The sequence below is a fragment of the Polistes dominula genome, unplaced genomic scaffold, assembly GCF_049000335.1.
Source record: "Polistes dominula isolate Pdom_NZ unplaced genomic scaffold, Pdom_raw_medaka contig_20, whole genome shotgun sequence".
In the NCBI taxonomy this organism is placed as follows: Eukaryota; Metazoa; Arthropoda; class Insecta; order Hymenoptera; family Vespidae; genus Polistes; species Polistes dominula.
Genome location: NW_028301147.1, coordinates 483951 through 501343, shown reverse-complemented (window position 1 = coordinate 501343; position 17393 = coordinate 483951). Strand labels below are relative to the sequence as shown.

The window sequence follows — 17393 nt, the reverse complement described above, 5'->3', positions numbered from 1 at the left end:
ATCAAATTTAGCACACTGTGTGCAGTTTCATTCAACTTGAAATATAGGATTAGTTTATATCTCAATTTATACTCGCAATATTATTTTATTATTTGTTTATTAACAAAGAGTCATGATTATCTCTGTTAGTTCGATAAAATTCTAATAAATATTGAAATTAAGCATCAGAAATATTATTCAAATGTAAATTGTCATAGAATTTGATTAATTTGTTATCTACAAATTTCTAAAGGAACCAAACAACAAAGAAATATTTAAACTTCTCTCTCTCTCTCTCTCTCTCTCTCTCTCTCACGACATTATTTCAAACGTTTATGTCACGTTGCTGCTACTGCTGGTGCTGGTACTGGTACTGGTGGTACTGGTGGTGGTGCGTTACGAAACGTGTTGTAGAACCCTTGAATTCTCGAATATTTCTCAATAAACTCGATGGAAAGGAAACTCGAGAAAGATGACAATACAATCCAATTCCATTATATAACCTTCCAAGTCGAGAAGAACTCGGAAAAATCAAAAGGAAAAATCCAAATCTGTTCTGAGACAAGACACACACACACAGTCAGTCAGTCTCAAAGATCTAGAAAAGCAATTTTGTTCTTATCTAAATCAAACAAACAAACAAACCCCTATTCTTCTACTTTTATATTGTTTAATAAACGTACATTTATTTGTAGAATAATTTTTTAATAAATATCTCTAATCAAATAAATTCTCCAAATTTTAATCTCAAGTACAATACTCCAAATAGATAACCAAAAGATAATAATAAATAATCTCGAAGTGTGCTTGAACTGCTTAAATATATTGAAAGATGTTGAAAAATATTTTTAAAAAGAGAGAGAGAGAAACATTCAGCATTTCAGGGTGACTCGAGGAAACTGTTTATTAAAAAGCTTTTAGCGATATTAGACCACTACCACCACCACCACCACTACCATCATCAGCACTATCACCACCCACGAGGGACTTTCTTTTCGTTACAAAGACGAAAAAGCGGCGGGGTGGTATGAGAAAATTTCAACGGGTTTTCACAACGTTTTCACGACATTTTCATTCCCATTCCTACAATTCTTCCAGTCTCCCTCTTACCCTTCACCCCCTCTTTATTTTCACCCTTTCGCCATGTCTCTTTTCTTCTGTCCTTCTTCTTCTTCTTCTTCTTCTCCATTTGTTTACTTTATTTCATTTTCTTTTGATTTATTTTTTAAAGAGAAAATCAAATAAATAATAAAATGCAAAACAATTTAATTGGGTTTGTGAGGGGGGACAGGGAACAGGGAACAGGGGGGGTTGTTGCGTAAAGTGTTGAGATGTAACTGTAAATTTCTTTTTTTCTTTTTTTTTTGTTTCTTTCTACGTTTTAGTTTCATCTTTTCGTCTGAAAAAAAATAAAAGTCACAGTTAGTGTATAGTTTTTTACCCTTTCTTTCTTTTTTCTTTTTTTTTTTTTTTTGTTCTTTTTCTTTTTTAGTGGAAAAAAGATGAAAGAGAGGGAAATATAGTAGTGGAGTGTTAAAGTAGCGACGTGGTTCATCGATTTTGCGGACGTAAGCTCGACGACGACTCCCCGGTGCTAGTAGTTTTCGCCTTTTTCGCGAAACCTTGATATATACCACCCTTCTTCTTTTTTTTTTTTCTTCACAGCATCATCCCTCAAAAGCCCCCCTCCGATTTTCTAGGGCTCGTTAAAATACTTTCCAAGCACACCAACACACATACTGTACTCTCCTATTACTCCATACTACTACTACTACTACTACTACTACTACTATTACTACTGTCTATGCTTTTTCTTTTTCTTTTTCTTTTATTCGTTTTGTTGAAAAACTTTGAAAACACCGCTAATGATGGACTCTCCTTGACATCGCCTATCGAACTTCAATTTCCTTCGTGAATTTACCTAAGGACACACACACACACAACTCACTCACTCACTCGACACTTTATTCTTTTACTTACTAAAAATAGTACTTAATGAAATTTGAATGGAAATATTATAAGACCACCATAGCATTCTTTTAAAAGTTGCACTAATGTAAAATGAGAAAGGGAAGAAGAAAACAAAAAGAAAAAAAGCAGCTTTTAAAAAAGAAACAGTGGTTAACTATATAAGCCCTTTTTGTCCTTGGTGTGGTGTGTGTTGTGGCGCACGCGTTCCACGTTTGAACGAACCAAGTCGCGTGCAACTTGCACTCTCATTGCGTTTTCCTTTCCGCGTGGGTGGAGATATGCGGTTTACCGAGGCAACCCAAGTGCATGACACATGTGGAAAACCACATATCCTTCCTTCCTTCCTTCCTTCCTTCCTTCCTTCCTTCTGTCCTTCCTACTATACACCACCATATGCTTTTCATATGTATTCACTTCCTGTCTTTTACCTTAGAAAACTTTGTCAACATTGGTGGTGGTGGTCAACTTAGTGATGACCCCCAATGCGATGACTCATTCAAATTTCATATTTTCTATTTGTTTTTTTCTTTTTTTTTCTATACTCGTTAAATTTTCATACAATATTTTCTACAACTCATTGAAACATTTGTATTAGGTATTTTTTTCCTTTTTTTTAAATAATATCGAACGTATTTAACGAGATAATAATAAATAATCGATTAATTAATTAATTGTTCGTTTTTTTTTCTGCGTTATCAAAACTTCATTTTATTTTATCTTCCTATCTGATTTTCTTTCTCTCTTACATACAGAACATACATGAACAACTATATCTATATATATATTGCTTATCGACAACGTGTTACCGATCGAGATAATAATAGAACGGTTCATGGTTCAGTCTTTGTTGTTCATGGCCGTTCATAGTACGTTGGATCATTTAAAAATATAATTTTTCTTTTACGTATTTTTTTTTTTTTACATTCACTTTTATTCTTTTTATTTTTTAATTATTAGCTGCGTAGATGAGGTTCTTCAAATGGTACCCCCCCCCACCACCACCATTTATTTTGTCATTTAAACAGTAATGAACGTGTTGAGAAGAGTAATACTTTTGAAACATATTAGTGTATAATTGAAATAGAAATGTTCTCAAAAAGATATTAAAAATCAATTACCGTTATACGAAAAGCTTTTAAAGTCTAATTATTGTCTGTTTTCTTTCTAATTGTTTAATTCTAACAAATTACAAAGATACTTTTATATATCCCCAATCCCCAATGTATTTTCTCAAAGTATATTTCACAAAGTAGGAGAAGTAAAGAAATGAGAATGCTAGTTTGGAGAGAGAGTCCTTTAACTTTGTTCTTTTTTTTTTGTTTTAATTTTCTTTTATCCTATATTTTTCTTCTTTTTTTTTTTTTTTTTTTCAAAAAGAGTAAGCGAAAGAAGAGAAGCAAGCAAACGAGTCAGTCGTCTTTGTAGTTAACTTATATCCGTCCTTCGTCACTTTTTTAATTAACGATCTACTCAAAACTTAAGAAGTTTCTTTCCTTCTTTCCCTTTTAATATAATAATATCTTTGAAATAAAAAAAAAAGGTAGATAAAGAAAAAACCACCCCCATCGACGAGTCGATTCGTAGACATTTTTAGATTTATTTCAATATGTTTCAATATTTCTCCATGAATTTTTATTATTAACCAATTAAGTGTGTGACGATGATCTGTGTGTAGAGCGCGTTCTGAATGTGTTGTCGCGATAATTAAGCGATGACGGATATAATCGTCAAATACACTTAACTGGTTAATTTATCAAAAAGAAACAAAGAAAAACTAAAAAAAAAAAACATGTGTGCAGATTACACGTGTTAGAAGTGAAACTTTCAAAAATCCAAGAGTTTCGAGAGAATTACACGAATGCACAGTTTCAAGAGAAAGATAATTGTAGGATTTATTTATTATAATATTATTGCAATATATAATAAAGGTCACCGGTATGGTCTCTGGATGGAATAGCTGATAAAATGTACACTTTTTCAAATTCAAGCAATCAAAATCGTGGGCCCTTGCATAGCGGCCCGTTGCTTCGTTGCCTATCCGTATACAGGCTCAGTTGCCTCGCCATCTACCGGTTCGTTGCCTGAACCACCCATTTCTTTTCAAATCATCACCCCCTATTGTAAATAGGATAGATGTCGCCACTCGAACGGTGTGTAAAAAAAAGGCGGGAAATTTGATTGTCCTTCTTATAAGAAAGGCACGCGTATATTCAAGAAGAATTTCGTTAAGAAATCGTCCAAACGATTTCCGTTAGTCCCTTTTTTTTTTCTCTCGTATTTTTGTTCCATCTTCCTCTTTTTCTATTTCTTCTTCTCGAATACTCCATGTGGGTTGTTAAATTTGTACACTTGGCTAGCTATGAAGGGACGGACGAACTGGGATCGTTCGTTTTCGTTAACGCAGAATATACTCGATCTCTTTTTCTTTTTCTTTTTCTTTTTTCTCTCACGCTTACACCAATTAGTTTAAGGTCGTTTCATCGAACATGTGCAACACTGAAGAAATGATTTTTCTAAACTGTTGAACGTGGTTTTATTTATTTCTCTATCCTGTGTTCTTCTAGAAAATTACTTACGCGTACTTAGCAATTATTTTATATTCTTATTGTGGTATACCAGATATATACGTTTAGTTATACATATGTAAATGTGAAGATTGATCATCCTATCGTGTAATTTGAATAAATGAAATTACAAATAACGTGCACACGTTTTACTAAACAACAATAACAATAATTGACTCGTAAAAATGCTCTCTCTATTACATTCATTCTACTTATTTAATATGCTATAATCGATATCGTGACGAATCATATGATCGTATATGTTTTTATTTTTTATTATTTTTTCCTAAGTTCACATTGTTTTGTTTATTGTTTTATTTATATTTTTCGTGTATTCACACGAAACAATTTACAAATGCATCTTTGTCGTCGTGCACATATGCACGCATCATTAATAACAATAATACAATTTGAATAAAAAGAAAAAATGGTGTTGTGTGGTCATTTTACAAAAAGGTGGATAATATCTTGACGAAAAATTATAAATAAATTTCATTTTTTAATTTAACATAACAAACATTATTATTATTATTATTATTATTATTATTTCATTTGGTTTCGTAGGTGTTTTCATTAGAACAAAAGATTAATTATTCAATGGCGACAACAGTGTTGTTAATAATGGCAATGATGAAGAAACGAGGAACGATGACGGTGACGATATGACGTCAAACGATAATTATACTTCACAATTGTTGCATAATAAAATACGTTTTTGATCATAACATATTATAAAGATATAAAGCAAGTAAAAGAATCATGACACCCATAAGGGTATAAAATGGCACGCCAGGTCCCTTAACGTATTTTTCATTTTCCGATTTTTTATTGTAACCAGCTACCCAACCCTTCTTCAAGGGCTTCTTTTTTTCTGCGATTCTATGATCTCGCCTACTAAAAATTCTTTCATTAAGTCAAGGGCCTCCTGGGAATGGCCGACGTCATTAAAATTTTCCGTAGCATCTTTTCCCGCGTTATCCATGAGAATCTCTTCGCCACCGGGATGTTCGTTCAAAAATTTGGTAACATTGTAAACCTTGTCGTTTAAAATGATCACCGTTTCTCCAGTACCTTTAGTCTTCTGTACCTCTTCTATGGTATATTGTCTCAATTCCACCATTTTGAATGTTTCTTATTAGAATTCTTCTTCTTCTTCTTCTTCTTCTTCTTCTTCTTCTTCTTCTTCTTCTTCTTCTTCTTCTTCTTCTTCTTCTTCTTCTTCTTCTTCTTCTTCTTATTTTTCTTCACTCACGTTTAATTTTCTTTCAGTCCAATCAAACTCTGTAAACATCATTTAAATAATTAATTTCTTTTTTTTACAAATTCATGATCTAAGATCTTAAAAATCATTCGATATAATTGCTTTGCACTAATCAATCCTCTGACTTTTTTCCTTATTTTTTTTAGAACGTTTAGAATTCTAACCTAACTTTTTACAAGTGAACTGTATCAAGTTATTTCTTTTTTGGATATTAATTTTGACACGAACACACCTCCTAATAAGTTGAAACCTTATTGTCAGACTTAAAAATATTCTTTTTTTTTTTTAGAAGAAGAAAATCCTTTAAAACACAAGAACATTTATGGTATTAACTGGCTTTAAAAATAATATCCATGAACTGAATAGGTTGTCAATTAATATTGTCAGGAATGAAATAGTAACTCTATTATCTTATCAGAATAATAATAGCTAGTTTACAAATGGACGATTATGTAAGACGGGAAGTCAATATAAATCATAATCAAACTAATGATTAAATTCAATATAAATGTTGAATGATCTTTCAAAAAACAATATTGTGTATGTTATGCAAAAGTTATTAACTGGAAACTAAGAGAAAAAGATCCAATTGATTATACACATATATATATTGAATTCAAGATGGCGGATAGAATAAGAATTAGCAACGTGACGATGTTAGATTATGATGGAAATATGCAAACACGTATACATATAATATATGCGAAACGTTGAATAGAATTTAACTAAACAAACACGACACTCGCTATAATTGTTATTATTCTCAAGTATAAATCATCACCTAGTATATATAATAAACATTAAATTATTTTCAAGAAAATATATGTTGATCAAATTTGTCCATCTTTCTTTTTCTTCTTCTTTTTTTTTTTTTTTCATCATAAATTTAAAAATAATTGTTGTGAGTTGAACGAGATGATGGAAAATAAGTTAGTTAAAGTTCAAGGATTTATTGCAATGACGGTGTCGTTGCATTGTCATTTTCACGTGGAAAAATAAAATAGGAAAAGAATAGAAAGAGAGAAAGAGAAAGAGAGAGAGAGAAAAAGTAGCATGGTAATGGAGTATTGTCCTTGAGACGGTACAGGGTTTCTCTTGAAAACGATTCGCACAAAAGATAAATCTCTTTTCTTTCTTTATCGTGTCTTTATTTCTAAGAGAAGATACTTGCAAGAAAATCCATTGACTTCGAAGAAGGTCTAGGACCAATGTCAATTCAATTCTACTCTTCAAAAAAAAAAAAAAAAAAAAAAGAAAAAAAAATCGAACCCGTCTTAATTATAAAGGAAATGAATTTCAATATTTAAATAAACGGAATAATAATTATTAATAATTAGAACGTAAATCATAATAATAACAATATCGTTGTTGCAATGACAAATGAATAAGATGAATTAAACATAATATTTCGAAAATGACTTTTCATTTTTAAAATCGATATGTGAGTGTGTGTGTAACATTGATTGAATATTTATTGCAAATGATAAATAATGCACTTTGCTCGAACGATCATGTGTTTGTATATTATATATATTTGACACTTACATTATTTCGCATAATCATTCTATTTGTCTATCATCTAAAAAAAACAAAAACAAAAATTGACTTATAATTTTACTTAATTTCTTCAATTTTCGTTAAACGTTACGAGAACGACACAACGAAAACGTTTTAAAAAAGAAGCACCCCCACCCACCCCTCTCTACTAAATTTTATTTTATCTTTTCAAGTGGTTAAAAATAAAAAAGTACATACTTATTATGCCAACGATACTTGGTGATAATCTTTTATCTTAAAAAAAAAAAAAAAGAAAAAATAAAATAAAAAAAAAAAAAAAGATTTTATTTATGAAGGACAAAAAAATTAAGCGAAATAATAATAAATAAATAACTTCATCTTCAGGAGATTAAAAAAGAGTTAATATTTAAAGATAAATCATCATTATAGGAAAAAAAAAAAAAATGAACAATCAAATATAGAAATACAAAGTAGAGATAAATATCTGTAGTTAAATAGCATTACAATGCACAATTGTATTTCAACAAACAAAAATATTCGTATCATCGTTTGAAAGAAAAAAATAACTATAAATAAGTAAAAAGTACTTCAGTGGTGGAATTTCCCCTCATTAAAGATTAGATATCAAATGTTGAGACGTGTGTTATAATCTTCAGTTTTTTGCAAAAAAAAAAAAATATAATCTTGAACAACGTCGTATTGTTAGAAATTCGAACAGAAAAGTATGTGTGTGTGTATGTGTAAAAATTGTGCCACTATTATGGTTACTAACTTTTGTTCATCTGTCTCTGATTGATGAAAGTTAAATTCCAATTTTTTTTACTAAAATCGTCTTAGTAATATTTTAATAAAGTTTTTTTTCTTTTTTTTTTTTGTAAAAAACGCCAAAATATTATCTTTCAAAAATATAACAAAAAAAAATAAATTATATTCTGTCGCAATAAACTTTTGCCTTTTCTCTCTCTCTCTCTCTCTCTCTCTCTCTCTCTCTCTCTCTCTCTCTTTCATAGTCGTGTAAAAAAGATGATATCAATCGTATGTTTGTAAGGACTCCTCGTACTCCTCCTTCTATATAACGAGAGTGATATAAAATCAGTGGTTCTCAATGAATAGATAAAAAGAAACTAAAATCTAATTCTCAACTTGTACGTGAAGATAGAAAATTACGTAATCGAAATTTTTAATATCACACTGGATAAGGAATTTAGAAGAATAGATTAATATTTTATTATTATTATTATTATTATTATTATTAACATTAGATTTACGGATGTGTTTTGTTCATTATTTTTCAATGATTTAATAACATTATTTGAATGAAGGATTGAGTAAAGAAATGGAAACTAATATTTACGTATATTTCGTATTACGTAACTAAAAACCGATAATAAGATTTTTCAAAAATAGTATTTACATTTTATAAATAATATAATAATCAAATATGTTTCAATGAGAGTCAAATTGGCTGAAATACGTAAATCTAATGTTAATTTGCAACGATTGTATACGTCAACAATGATTAATCCTAATTATTATTTCAAAATGATTCTAATAATAATCCTCCTATCGCGATATGTATGTATGCATGTAAAGTGTGTTCTTATCTTCTTTTTTATTGACTTAAATAAAGGGGGAATTTCGTCATATCAAAAAGCAACATTTAAATTCTAAATATTAAGTAATCATTTATATCATTCAAAATTGCTTAATAATATTTCAATTGATTTTAAATGAAATTCTTTTTATCATTGCAAACTAACACACCTACCTATCTAAGTTTTCATCGTTTCAGAATGTGAATGTAATAATTGTTTCTAAAGTTAATAATATTTAAATGGATTTTAAATGAAATTTCAATTAACATTGCAAACTAACACACCTACCTACCTACCTACCTACCTACCTACCTAGGTTTTCATCGTTGAAAAATGAATGTAATAATTGTTTCTAAAAAAATTCAATTTAATTTATAATAACATAAACAACAAAAACAAAAGCCTATATACCTGTACTTTTGACAAGTACTCTCTTTCTCTCTCTCCCTCTCTCTCTCTCTATTTCTCTGTTTCTCTTCAATGAATAAAGTCGTATAATACTCGTTCTATTTCGGGTAGCTTCCGTAATCACTCTTGAAGGCACAGGCGTCTTCTTATTTGACGTTTGCTTCTGTTGTATTGTTTCTACACCTAGTAGTAGTAGTAGTAGTAGTAGTAGTAATAAAAAAAGTGCTTTGAAAATCCAAACTTCAAAATCAATTGACAATTCTACATATACATATACATATATATGTATATACCCAAGATTTGACAATTACAATTGTTTATATTTGATTGTAGATGAGAAAAATAAAGAAATGAATATTCGTCGTATGGTGGTATTATTAACACGTAATATTAAAAGAAACAAATCTAAGCGAGTAAATTTGACAAAAACAAAAACAAAATGTTTAATTAATAAGAACAAAAAACAAAGAAAAAATGAATATACAAATATTTAAAAGAAAAGAGAGGAAATCGCCGGTTTATACGTTCCACCTCTCACAACGGTACTCGCTCAAACACTGTCGATAGAAAACAGGAGGACGCTGTCCAATGAGGTTCATCTTTCCCCTCCACTTTTCCCCTCTCTCTATCTCTCTCTTTATGTATGTATACACGTGTGCATGCGTGCGGATGTGTGTGTACGTGTGTGTACATGCGTGTATAATCTTTTCTTCTGAGTGTTCCTCTTAATCGGTGACGTCCAACCAATCTCATCTCATCTCTCTCTCTCTCTCTCTCTCTCTCACTCATTTGAAGCGTATAATATTAGTAATAATAATAAAATTTTGGAAATTATTACCGCATATATCTTTTTATTTTTTTTTTATTTTATTACTTTTAAATTGACTTTTCAAAATTTATCAATTATTTTTTTTTTTGAGAGAGAATTAGAGAGAGAGAGAGAGAGAGAGGGATAATGGAAGGAAGGAAGAAGGGGAGAGATTTGCAATTGGGATTTTTGTAAATTCTTATCATTCAGAAAAGATAAAAAGGTCAGAAAGTTTTGTAATACATCGAAATATATTACAACTTTTTTTTTTTTTTTTATTCTAACATTCTTATCATATAATTTTTTGAAATCTGCGTTAGATAGGATGTCTTGTTTTCAATAATATAAAATTATAAACAATTTATTTCACATTAATATTACTTTTTTTTTTGTTGAAGTACTGTTAATTAATTAAAAGCTTTCGAGTTATTATTATTATTATTATCGGAAATGGTAATAAGTTAAAGTTAAATACGTAAATGGGTCACGTTTTTTTGTGTGTGCGTTTCAATAAACGCCGAGTGTTGTATCTCGTACAAGAAAGATAGATAAGTGTAAACTTTTCAAGATAATAATGTAACTTGGATATTTATCTCTTCTCTAAGACTCTTGAAAAAACGTAAATGAAAATAAAAAAAAAAAATTTTAAAGATACACAATGACAATTCAATTTTAACGTTCCAACGTTCACTCAATCTTTCGATGATTATTTATAAAAAAATAAAAATAAAAATTAGTTAGTATCTATTTGTCTTTTGTAAATAGATAAAGAAACATATCGGGGTTAGCAACGCGTAGTTTGAATTTCGTATGCATTCTATAATTGATTTTAACCCTTAAAGTACACTGTGGGTGTTTGACACCCCAACGTGTTTGAACGCATCTCCTGAAGCACCTATTTAATATTTAGACTTCGAAATTTTTTGTAAAAGTAGTTTGATACATCTTTTTTAAAATAGAATAGATTTTATACCCATCTGAATGAACACTAGATGGCACTAGACAAATAACCCCATTTGTTCGAATTCAGTATCGTTTTCGAGAGATCACAAATGTGTTCGAGTGTCAAACACCCCATATGCACTTTAAGGGTTAATTTATGCATACTAAAAGTTTATTATCATTGGTTGGTATATGTAGAAGAAGAAATATTTGCTAATGAATAAATTTCTCATTAAAGGAAAAAGTAATAAAACAAAATGGCATAGATAAGAACACCAGCTGCCACTACGAATGGTAATGTTCGATCACTGTCTTTTTTCGGTTCGATGTATTCCCAGTCGTCGTCATCGATGGTTGCTGAAGTTGTAGGGTTGGTGGTAGTAGCTTCTTCCGTCCTTGCTACAAATTTCATTCCATCGAAAAAGAAGAAGAAACAAGCAAATTATTTCATCATCAAAATGTAAAACTAAAAAGATTATAAGAACAATGATTGGAAGGTAGAGAGAAAGATTGATCTGCCCTTTTTCTTACCTTGACTCTGATGATCTGCATTCAAATCTTTCGTTAATTCTTCATCCTTTTTTATCACACCTATTTTAAATGTTTCCTTAAGTAATATGGCTTCCTCGGAATGACCAATTTCATCGAAACACTTCGTACAATCTGTTCCAGCCGAATTAATCAAAACTTCCTCACCTCCAGGATGTTTCTTATAAAAATCAGTTAAATCGTAAACACCATCGTGCATCACCAACCATAAATCCGTTTCCTTATTGTGTTGTGCCACCTCGTTAATCGTGTAAACCTTATTCGCCATGTTTGTATTTTTATGTTTTTTTTTTTTTTGAAGACAACTATAAAATGAAATGTGTAATCCTTGGTTAAATTTGTTTCTTTTTGAAGTGAAAACTTCTTCTTTAGAATCAGGGTCATTTGAAAACCGCGAAACCGATGAAACAAAATTAATTAATTAATTAATCAAATTCAGTGTCACAATATGTTTGTCCATTAATAATAATTCCAAAACTACTCAACTTATTTTAATGAAATTTATTTTTATTTCACTTAGTGATTTTTTCCAACTTAGCACATAGCACAATTTTTATTTAGAGTTAGGTTATCTAGGTTCTGTAAGGTTCTTTCAATAGATGGAGCTGTATTTTGAAGCTTGGTTTTCTTTGAAGGTTTCACTTCTACTCTGTGTGATCTGCACACATCCGGTTTTTTTTTTTTTTTTTTTTTTTTTGAAATATTTTTCTTCTTATTTTCGACCCCGACCTCTCTCTCTCTCTCTCTCTCTCTCTCTCTCTCTCTCTCTATCTGTTCTTCTTTATTTATTTCATTCTAATATACACGGTGACGCTTTGAAATATATATATATATTTTCTATATTAACTATTCATGATCTGAAGATTTTGTTCGAAAATGTTCAATTCCTAAAGAAGATAGAAAAAAAAAAATAGAAAATAGAATGAGAATTCCCCATAGCTACTACTCGTGGCAATGATCTATTTCTAGTTCACTTTATCTGTCTTTGATCTTTGAACGATCTTGAGACGAACTTTGAAAGGGAAAGTAGGCAACCGACGACGACGACGACGACGACAACGACGACAAACTACTACTACTACTCCACAAAGCCTATCGGTAACAAATAGAAAAAGACAAATATAAATAAAGGAAGAATGGGAATACTAGGGGGAAAGAAAAATAAAAAAAAAAAAAAGAGAGAGAGAGAGATGAAGAAGAGAAGAAATATAAGCGGAAAACGTGACCTCGCACCTTGACATTCGTATCTCTGTGTGTATTCGTATGCATACACACACGTACATATGTACCGAGTGTTCGAAACGTAACCGCATATCTCAACAATTTTTTTTTTACAGATATCTTTCGAAAAGAAACCAAATTCTTTTTTTTTATTATTATTATTATATCTGATTGAAAAATTTCGAACCACTTTTTGTTTTTTATTACGTAGAAACTGTGTGTTATTTTTATTTTATTGTTATTATTATTATTATTATTAATAATCAACGAAGATGACGAATAGAAATTATTTTACACATCGTGTGTGATAAGAATGAATAAATTGAGTTTTAACACCTGGATATATTTTTTTCTTCGACGACAAACAACAACAAAATTATTAATAATAAAGATAAATGAACTAGTAATTAATCTCACCTGTGATTGATATTCCTCCACACACCAAAAAAAACAACAACAAATAAGCAAGGTGTGCAATTTCTCACGAGAAATAATTTTAAACTAAACAATCTTTTAAATTTGTACTTTTGAGCAGGTAAAAATTTAGCCGTGTTTCACTTATGGTAACTTTGATACGACTGTCGTCAAATATTTCTTATTGATTTTGACTTTATTCTACCGATTGAATAATACACGCCCGTGAACTGCAAACTCATCAACATTTATAATAATTTGCGTAAAATGTTCAAAGGTCATTGAAGCTTCTACGATTATTTCAAGTATTCAAATTTTCTACTATATTATACTTACGTATAACTGTATATATATATATCAAAAAGGAATATATTTTTTTTTACAATAAATAATATAACTATATATATTGTTTATATAATATTATTTCAATTTATTTATATTTCTTAGTTTTAAGTATTAGTCATTTTAATATCAGCCTATATACAGGTAACTATGTTTACCTCTTGTAGGATTTACTATGTATTAACCTTATTATTACTAAGTAAATTATTTTTTTCTAATATAATAAATAAATAAATAAATAAATAGAGTGAAAATTGGCATTAGGAATTTTGGAACAGTGACCGTATAATAGAATTGCAACGCATTGTTAATCTCTTGTTGTTGAGGAAATAGAGCTAGTTGAATTGTCGGATCAAAAGCATTAATAAAAGAGAGAGAGAGAGAGAGGGAGAGGATGATATGTGTAAAAGGGAAAACTAGGAGAAAGACGATAGGAAAGGGCGTTGATGATGGGCCCCTTTGATCTTTGTAATTAAACGGTACGATTTCTATTGGATGTCGTAGTCGTCGTAGTCTTTGTTTGTAGTCGTCGTCGTCGTCGTCGTCGTCGTCGTCGTCGTGTGTTTTAACAGTGACGCTTGAGTATTTGGAACGGATTGAATTGCTTTTCTCCATCATTTGGAACCAACATTTACGTGTCAGGGTTGAATCGAATCTCTTCTTCAACTAACGCGTATAAACTCTCTCACTTTTTCTTCATCATTTGGACTCTAGATCGACGATTTGTAATAAAAGAAAGTTTAGTGATAGGGGTTTGTTTTATGTCCGCCACTTTATAATCAAATCATCATCAAAACGGATGTTGTTTTTTTTAATATCAATTTATAGACAAAGAGCTGGCTACAGAAAAATAGACCTATTTGGTACACGATTCATTTCTATTGAAAAAGGTACCTTTGGTATAGCTGAACATAAATCTGCAAGTCTGCCATAGCAAAACTGGAGCCTAAAGCGGGGGGGGGTACAATGGAAAACGTGAAATTTAGGTATGAAAAAGATCATAAGGCACACGGATTCTAATTATGGAAAAAGTTTGTATTTAATATTAATGTAATAACAACATTAATATTTCGTGTACCTTATGATCTCTTTCACACCTAAATTTCACGTTTTCAATCGTACCCCCCCCCCCGCTTTAGGCCCCAGTTTTGCGATGGCAGACGATCAATTTTGATGTAGCCAGCTCTTAGGCTATAAATTGGTTTGTTCATGTGTTGCAGAAAACTGGAGCCAGAATAAAGATTTATTCCAATTGCTGTCCACGCAGCACAGATCGTCTCATCAGCATTTGCGGAAAACCAAATACATGCATAGAGTGCATTCGCCAACTTATATCAACAATTAAAACTGTATGTAGAAAAAAAGAGAAAAAAAAAGAAACTCACGTGTTTATAAAGACCTACATTTCATTTGTTTTTCTTTTTCTTTTTCTTTACAGTCCCCATTGAAAGGAGTGAACAATCCTTACGATCCTCACAACTTCGACGATTATTATGCAGATGAGTACGGAGGTTATGGATGTGGAGATGGTACGCCAAAATCAGGCCCTTATAGCGTTCAAGCTGCATTTATATTTTGCAAAGAGAGAGGAGATGTTCCATCAAGCACTACAGTGTTTGGTCCACCTAGACCAAATCGCAATCGAATGAATAACTATCCGCATTCATCAAGGGGCGGTCCTCGTGGAAGTGGCGGTGGAAGTGGTGGCGGAGGTGGTGGCGGTATGTCAAGGGGTGGCCCGATGGATCGTGGATATGGTGGTGGTAATTCAAGATCTGATGGAGGAGGTGGTAGTGGTTCTGGTAACAGCAGTGGTTATGAAGGGGGAAGGAACGCTGGCTCTGTACCTGGCTACGCAGGTGGTAGCAGGGCTGGTGGTGGTGGCCCACCACCTTATAATAACTCTGGTAATTACAATCCTAAAGAACTTTCACAATGAAATAATATTAAGGAATTGGAAAGATCAAATGTTTCCTTTTGATTCCTCTGTTGTAGGAGACGGTTGGGGTATGCAAGGTGGTGGCGGAGGTAGCGGTGGCGGTGGTGCTGGTGGAAACGGTTTAATTAGTCAAGCATTATTGAACAGTGATATCGGTGGAAACAATCCGGGTAACATGAGCTCTGTTAATCTTGGAAATAAGACTAGTACTCAAGTCACAATCCCTAAGGACGTAAGTCAATAAACCACACTCTGAAAATATGCAAAAGCTGTGTGTTTAGCACATGTAAATGCAATTGTTATTATCATCATATGTTTATGATTTTAGCTCGCAGGCGCAATTATTGGTAAAGGAGGTGGAAGAATTAGAAAAATTCGAGCGGACAGTGGCGCTGCTATTACCATCGACGAGGCATTACGTGGTAGTAATGACCGTATTATTACGATAATCGGCTTACCCAGTCAAATACAGATGGCCCAATATCTTCTGCAACAAAGGTAATTATTTGGTTTCTGAAATTATTCGTTTATTCGGATAATATTTAAACGATCTTGTGTTTCCTTCTCTCTCTCTCTCTCTCTCTCCCTACGATGATTTCTCAAATCCCCTCCTATCATTCGCATTACTTCATTAAGTGAAAATAAATGTTTTTTATAGCTTTTATTTAATCATCTGATATTTGCAACCTTATAAGAAGAATAGGAGTTGATTTATATGCATCTTCATTTCTACACTATGTAATATTATATCCTATGATTACACATCCTCTATAGTCATATCATGCGTGTAATTGTAATATTAACAAAAACGAATGTCTGATATAATTGTTATGTAATGTCATAGTTGTAATTTAACGCTATAACTCATCGACACTTATGTTTCTAACACACATCATCATCATCATCATTATCATCGGCCGTACATTTGAATAACAACTTATACGACTTTATACCAGCCTAACATTTTCTGCTTGATTGATACACGTGCATCAAGAAAACTAACAACCGCTGCGATATTCTGACTAACTCATACAAATGCGTGTGCGAGAAAGGATAAAAAGAAAGAAAGAAAGAAAGATGGAGATGCGCCAAAATGAATTATCTCTCCAATTATTGCGGCAACGCTATAAATCTTCTCTCAACGTTAATAATCGACAGGATTAGAAAGAAAGAAAGAAAGAAAGAAAGAAAGAAAGAAAGAGCTCCGTTGTATGGAAGACTAGTGATTTTGTTGTTCTACTTTGGATGTAACAAGGAATCACTAATCATCCTACAAAGGGACTCGCATATCGTCGGCTACCTGGTGAAAACCTGTGCTTTTTTTGGATACTAACTGAACGCACATCTTCTCCCTTCTTCCATGCCAACATTCTTCTTGCGTTTTTCTGTATATTGCTTCGTCGACATGAACAACCTGCGAATTTTTGTTAATGCTTTTGTAAATAACATTGATTAATAATACAATATTATTATTAAATCATTTTACAAAATTCTTTGAACGAGAGAGAATATATGAAATAATAACTACAACTTGCAAATTAATCATTGTTGTATATCTTTATATATATATAATTCTTCTGTGCGTGTGTATGTCACTGAACTCCTCCTAAAACGGATGGACCGATTTTAATGAAATTTTGTGTGTGTCTTAAGGTGGATTCGTTAATGGTTTAACGTTACAATTCGATCCAATTTAAATTGTTTATTTAATTAATTGTTCATTTATAAATTGTTATGCGAAAAGTTTTATAGATTGAAGTTAGTCGATATTCGAGTTATAGAAAATATTCGAGTCGATATTCGAGATGACGTTAGATATTGTAATAATTTTTTAATACAAATTTTCATCAAAACGGTCTAGATTGTTACAGCTTATTCGAAA

The 17393-nt window shown here is 31.3% G+C and overlaps 3 protein-coding genes across 3 annotated transcripts in view; 1 reads left to right on the top strand and 2 right to left on the bottom strand.

Annotated features, from left to right (window-relative positions):
• HnRNP-K (Heterogeneous nuclear ribonucleoprotein K) overlaps positions 1 to 17393 on the top strand; it is a 71519-nt gene that overhangs the window by 49751 nt on the left and 4375 nt on the right. The window contains exons 8-11 of the mRNA XM_089177126.1: positions 14793 to 14921; positions 15011 to 15479; positions 15568 to 15743; positions 15840 to 16009. Of these exons, the coding sequence (XP_089033252.1) occupies positions 14793 to 14921; positions 15011 to 15479; positions 15568 to 15743; positions 15840 to 16009 (944 nt within the window). The remainder of the gene's footprint in view (positions 1 to 14792; positions 14922 to 15010; positions 15480 to 15567; positions 15744 to 15839; positions 16010 to 17393) is intronic.
• Positions 4456 to 9844, bottom strand: LOC107067388 (cytochrome b5). The gene is given in 4 exon segments (XM_089177131.1): positions 4456 to 5382; positions 5385 to 5681; positions 5751 to 5795; positions 9300 to 9844. Coding segments are annotated over 2 exon segments (399 nt in total). The 5' UTR covers positions 5635 to 5681; positions 5751 to 5795; positions 9300 to 9844; the 3' UTR covers positions 4456 to 5233.
• Positions 9668 to 13527, bottom strand: LOC107067387 (cytochrome b5). The gene is made up of 3 exons (XM_015322837.2): positions 13234 to 13527; positions 11578 to 11900; positions 9668 to 11445 (listed from the first exon to the last, which is right to left on the bottom strand). The coding sequence occupies exons 2-3, from the start codon at positions 11861 to 11863 to the stop codon at positions 11279 to 11281; spliced, it is 453 nt and encodes a 150-aa protein (XP_015178323.2). The 5' UTR covers positions 11864 to 11900; positions 13234 to 13527; the 3' UTR covers positions 9668 to 11278.

What these genes read in the sequence shown, in the direction of transcription:
- LOC107067387 (XM_015322837.2), bottom strand. Translation starts at nt 11,863, where the DNA reads ATGGCGAATAAGGTTTACACGATTAACGAGGTGGCACAACACAATAAG. An exon ending in TGCAGATCATCAGAGTCAAG is followed by an intron (nt 11,446 to 11,577) that starts GTAAGAAAAAGG and finishes TGAAATTTGTAG; the next exon opens with CAAGGACGGAAGAAGCTACT.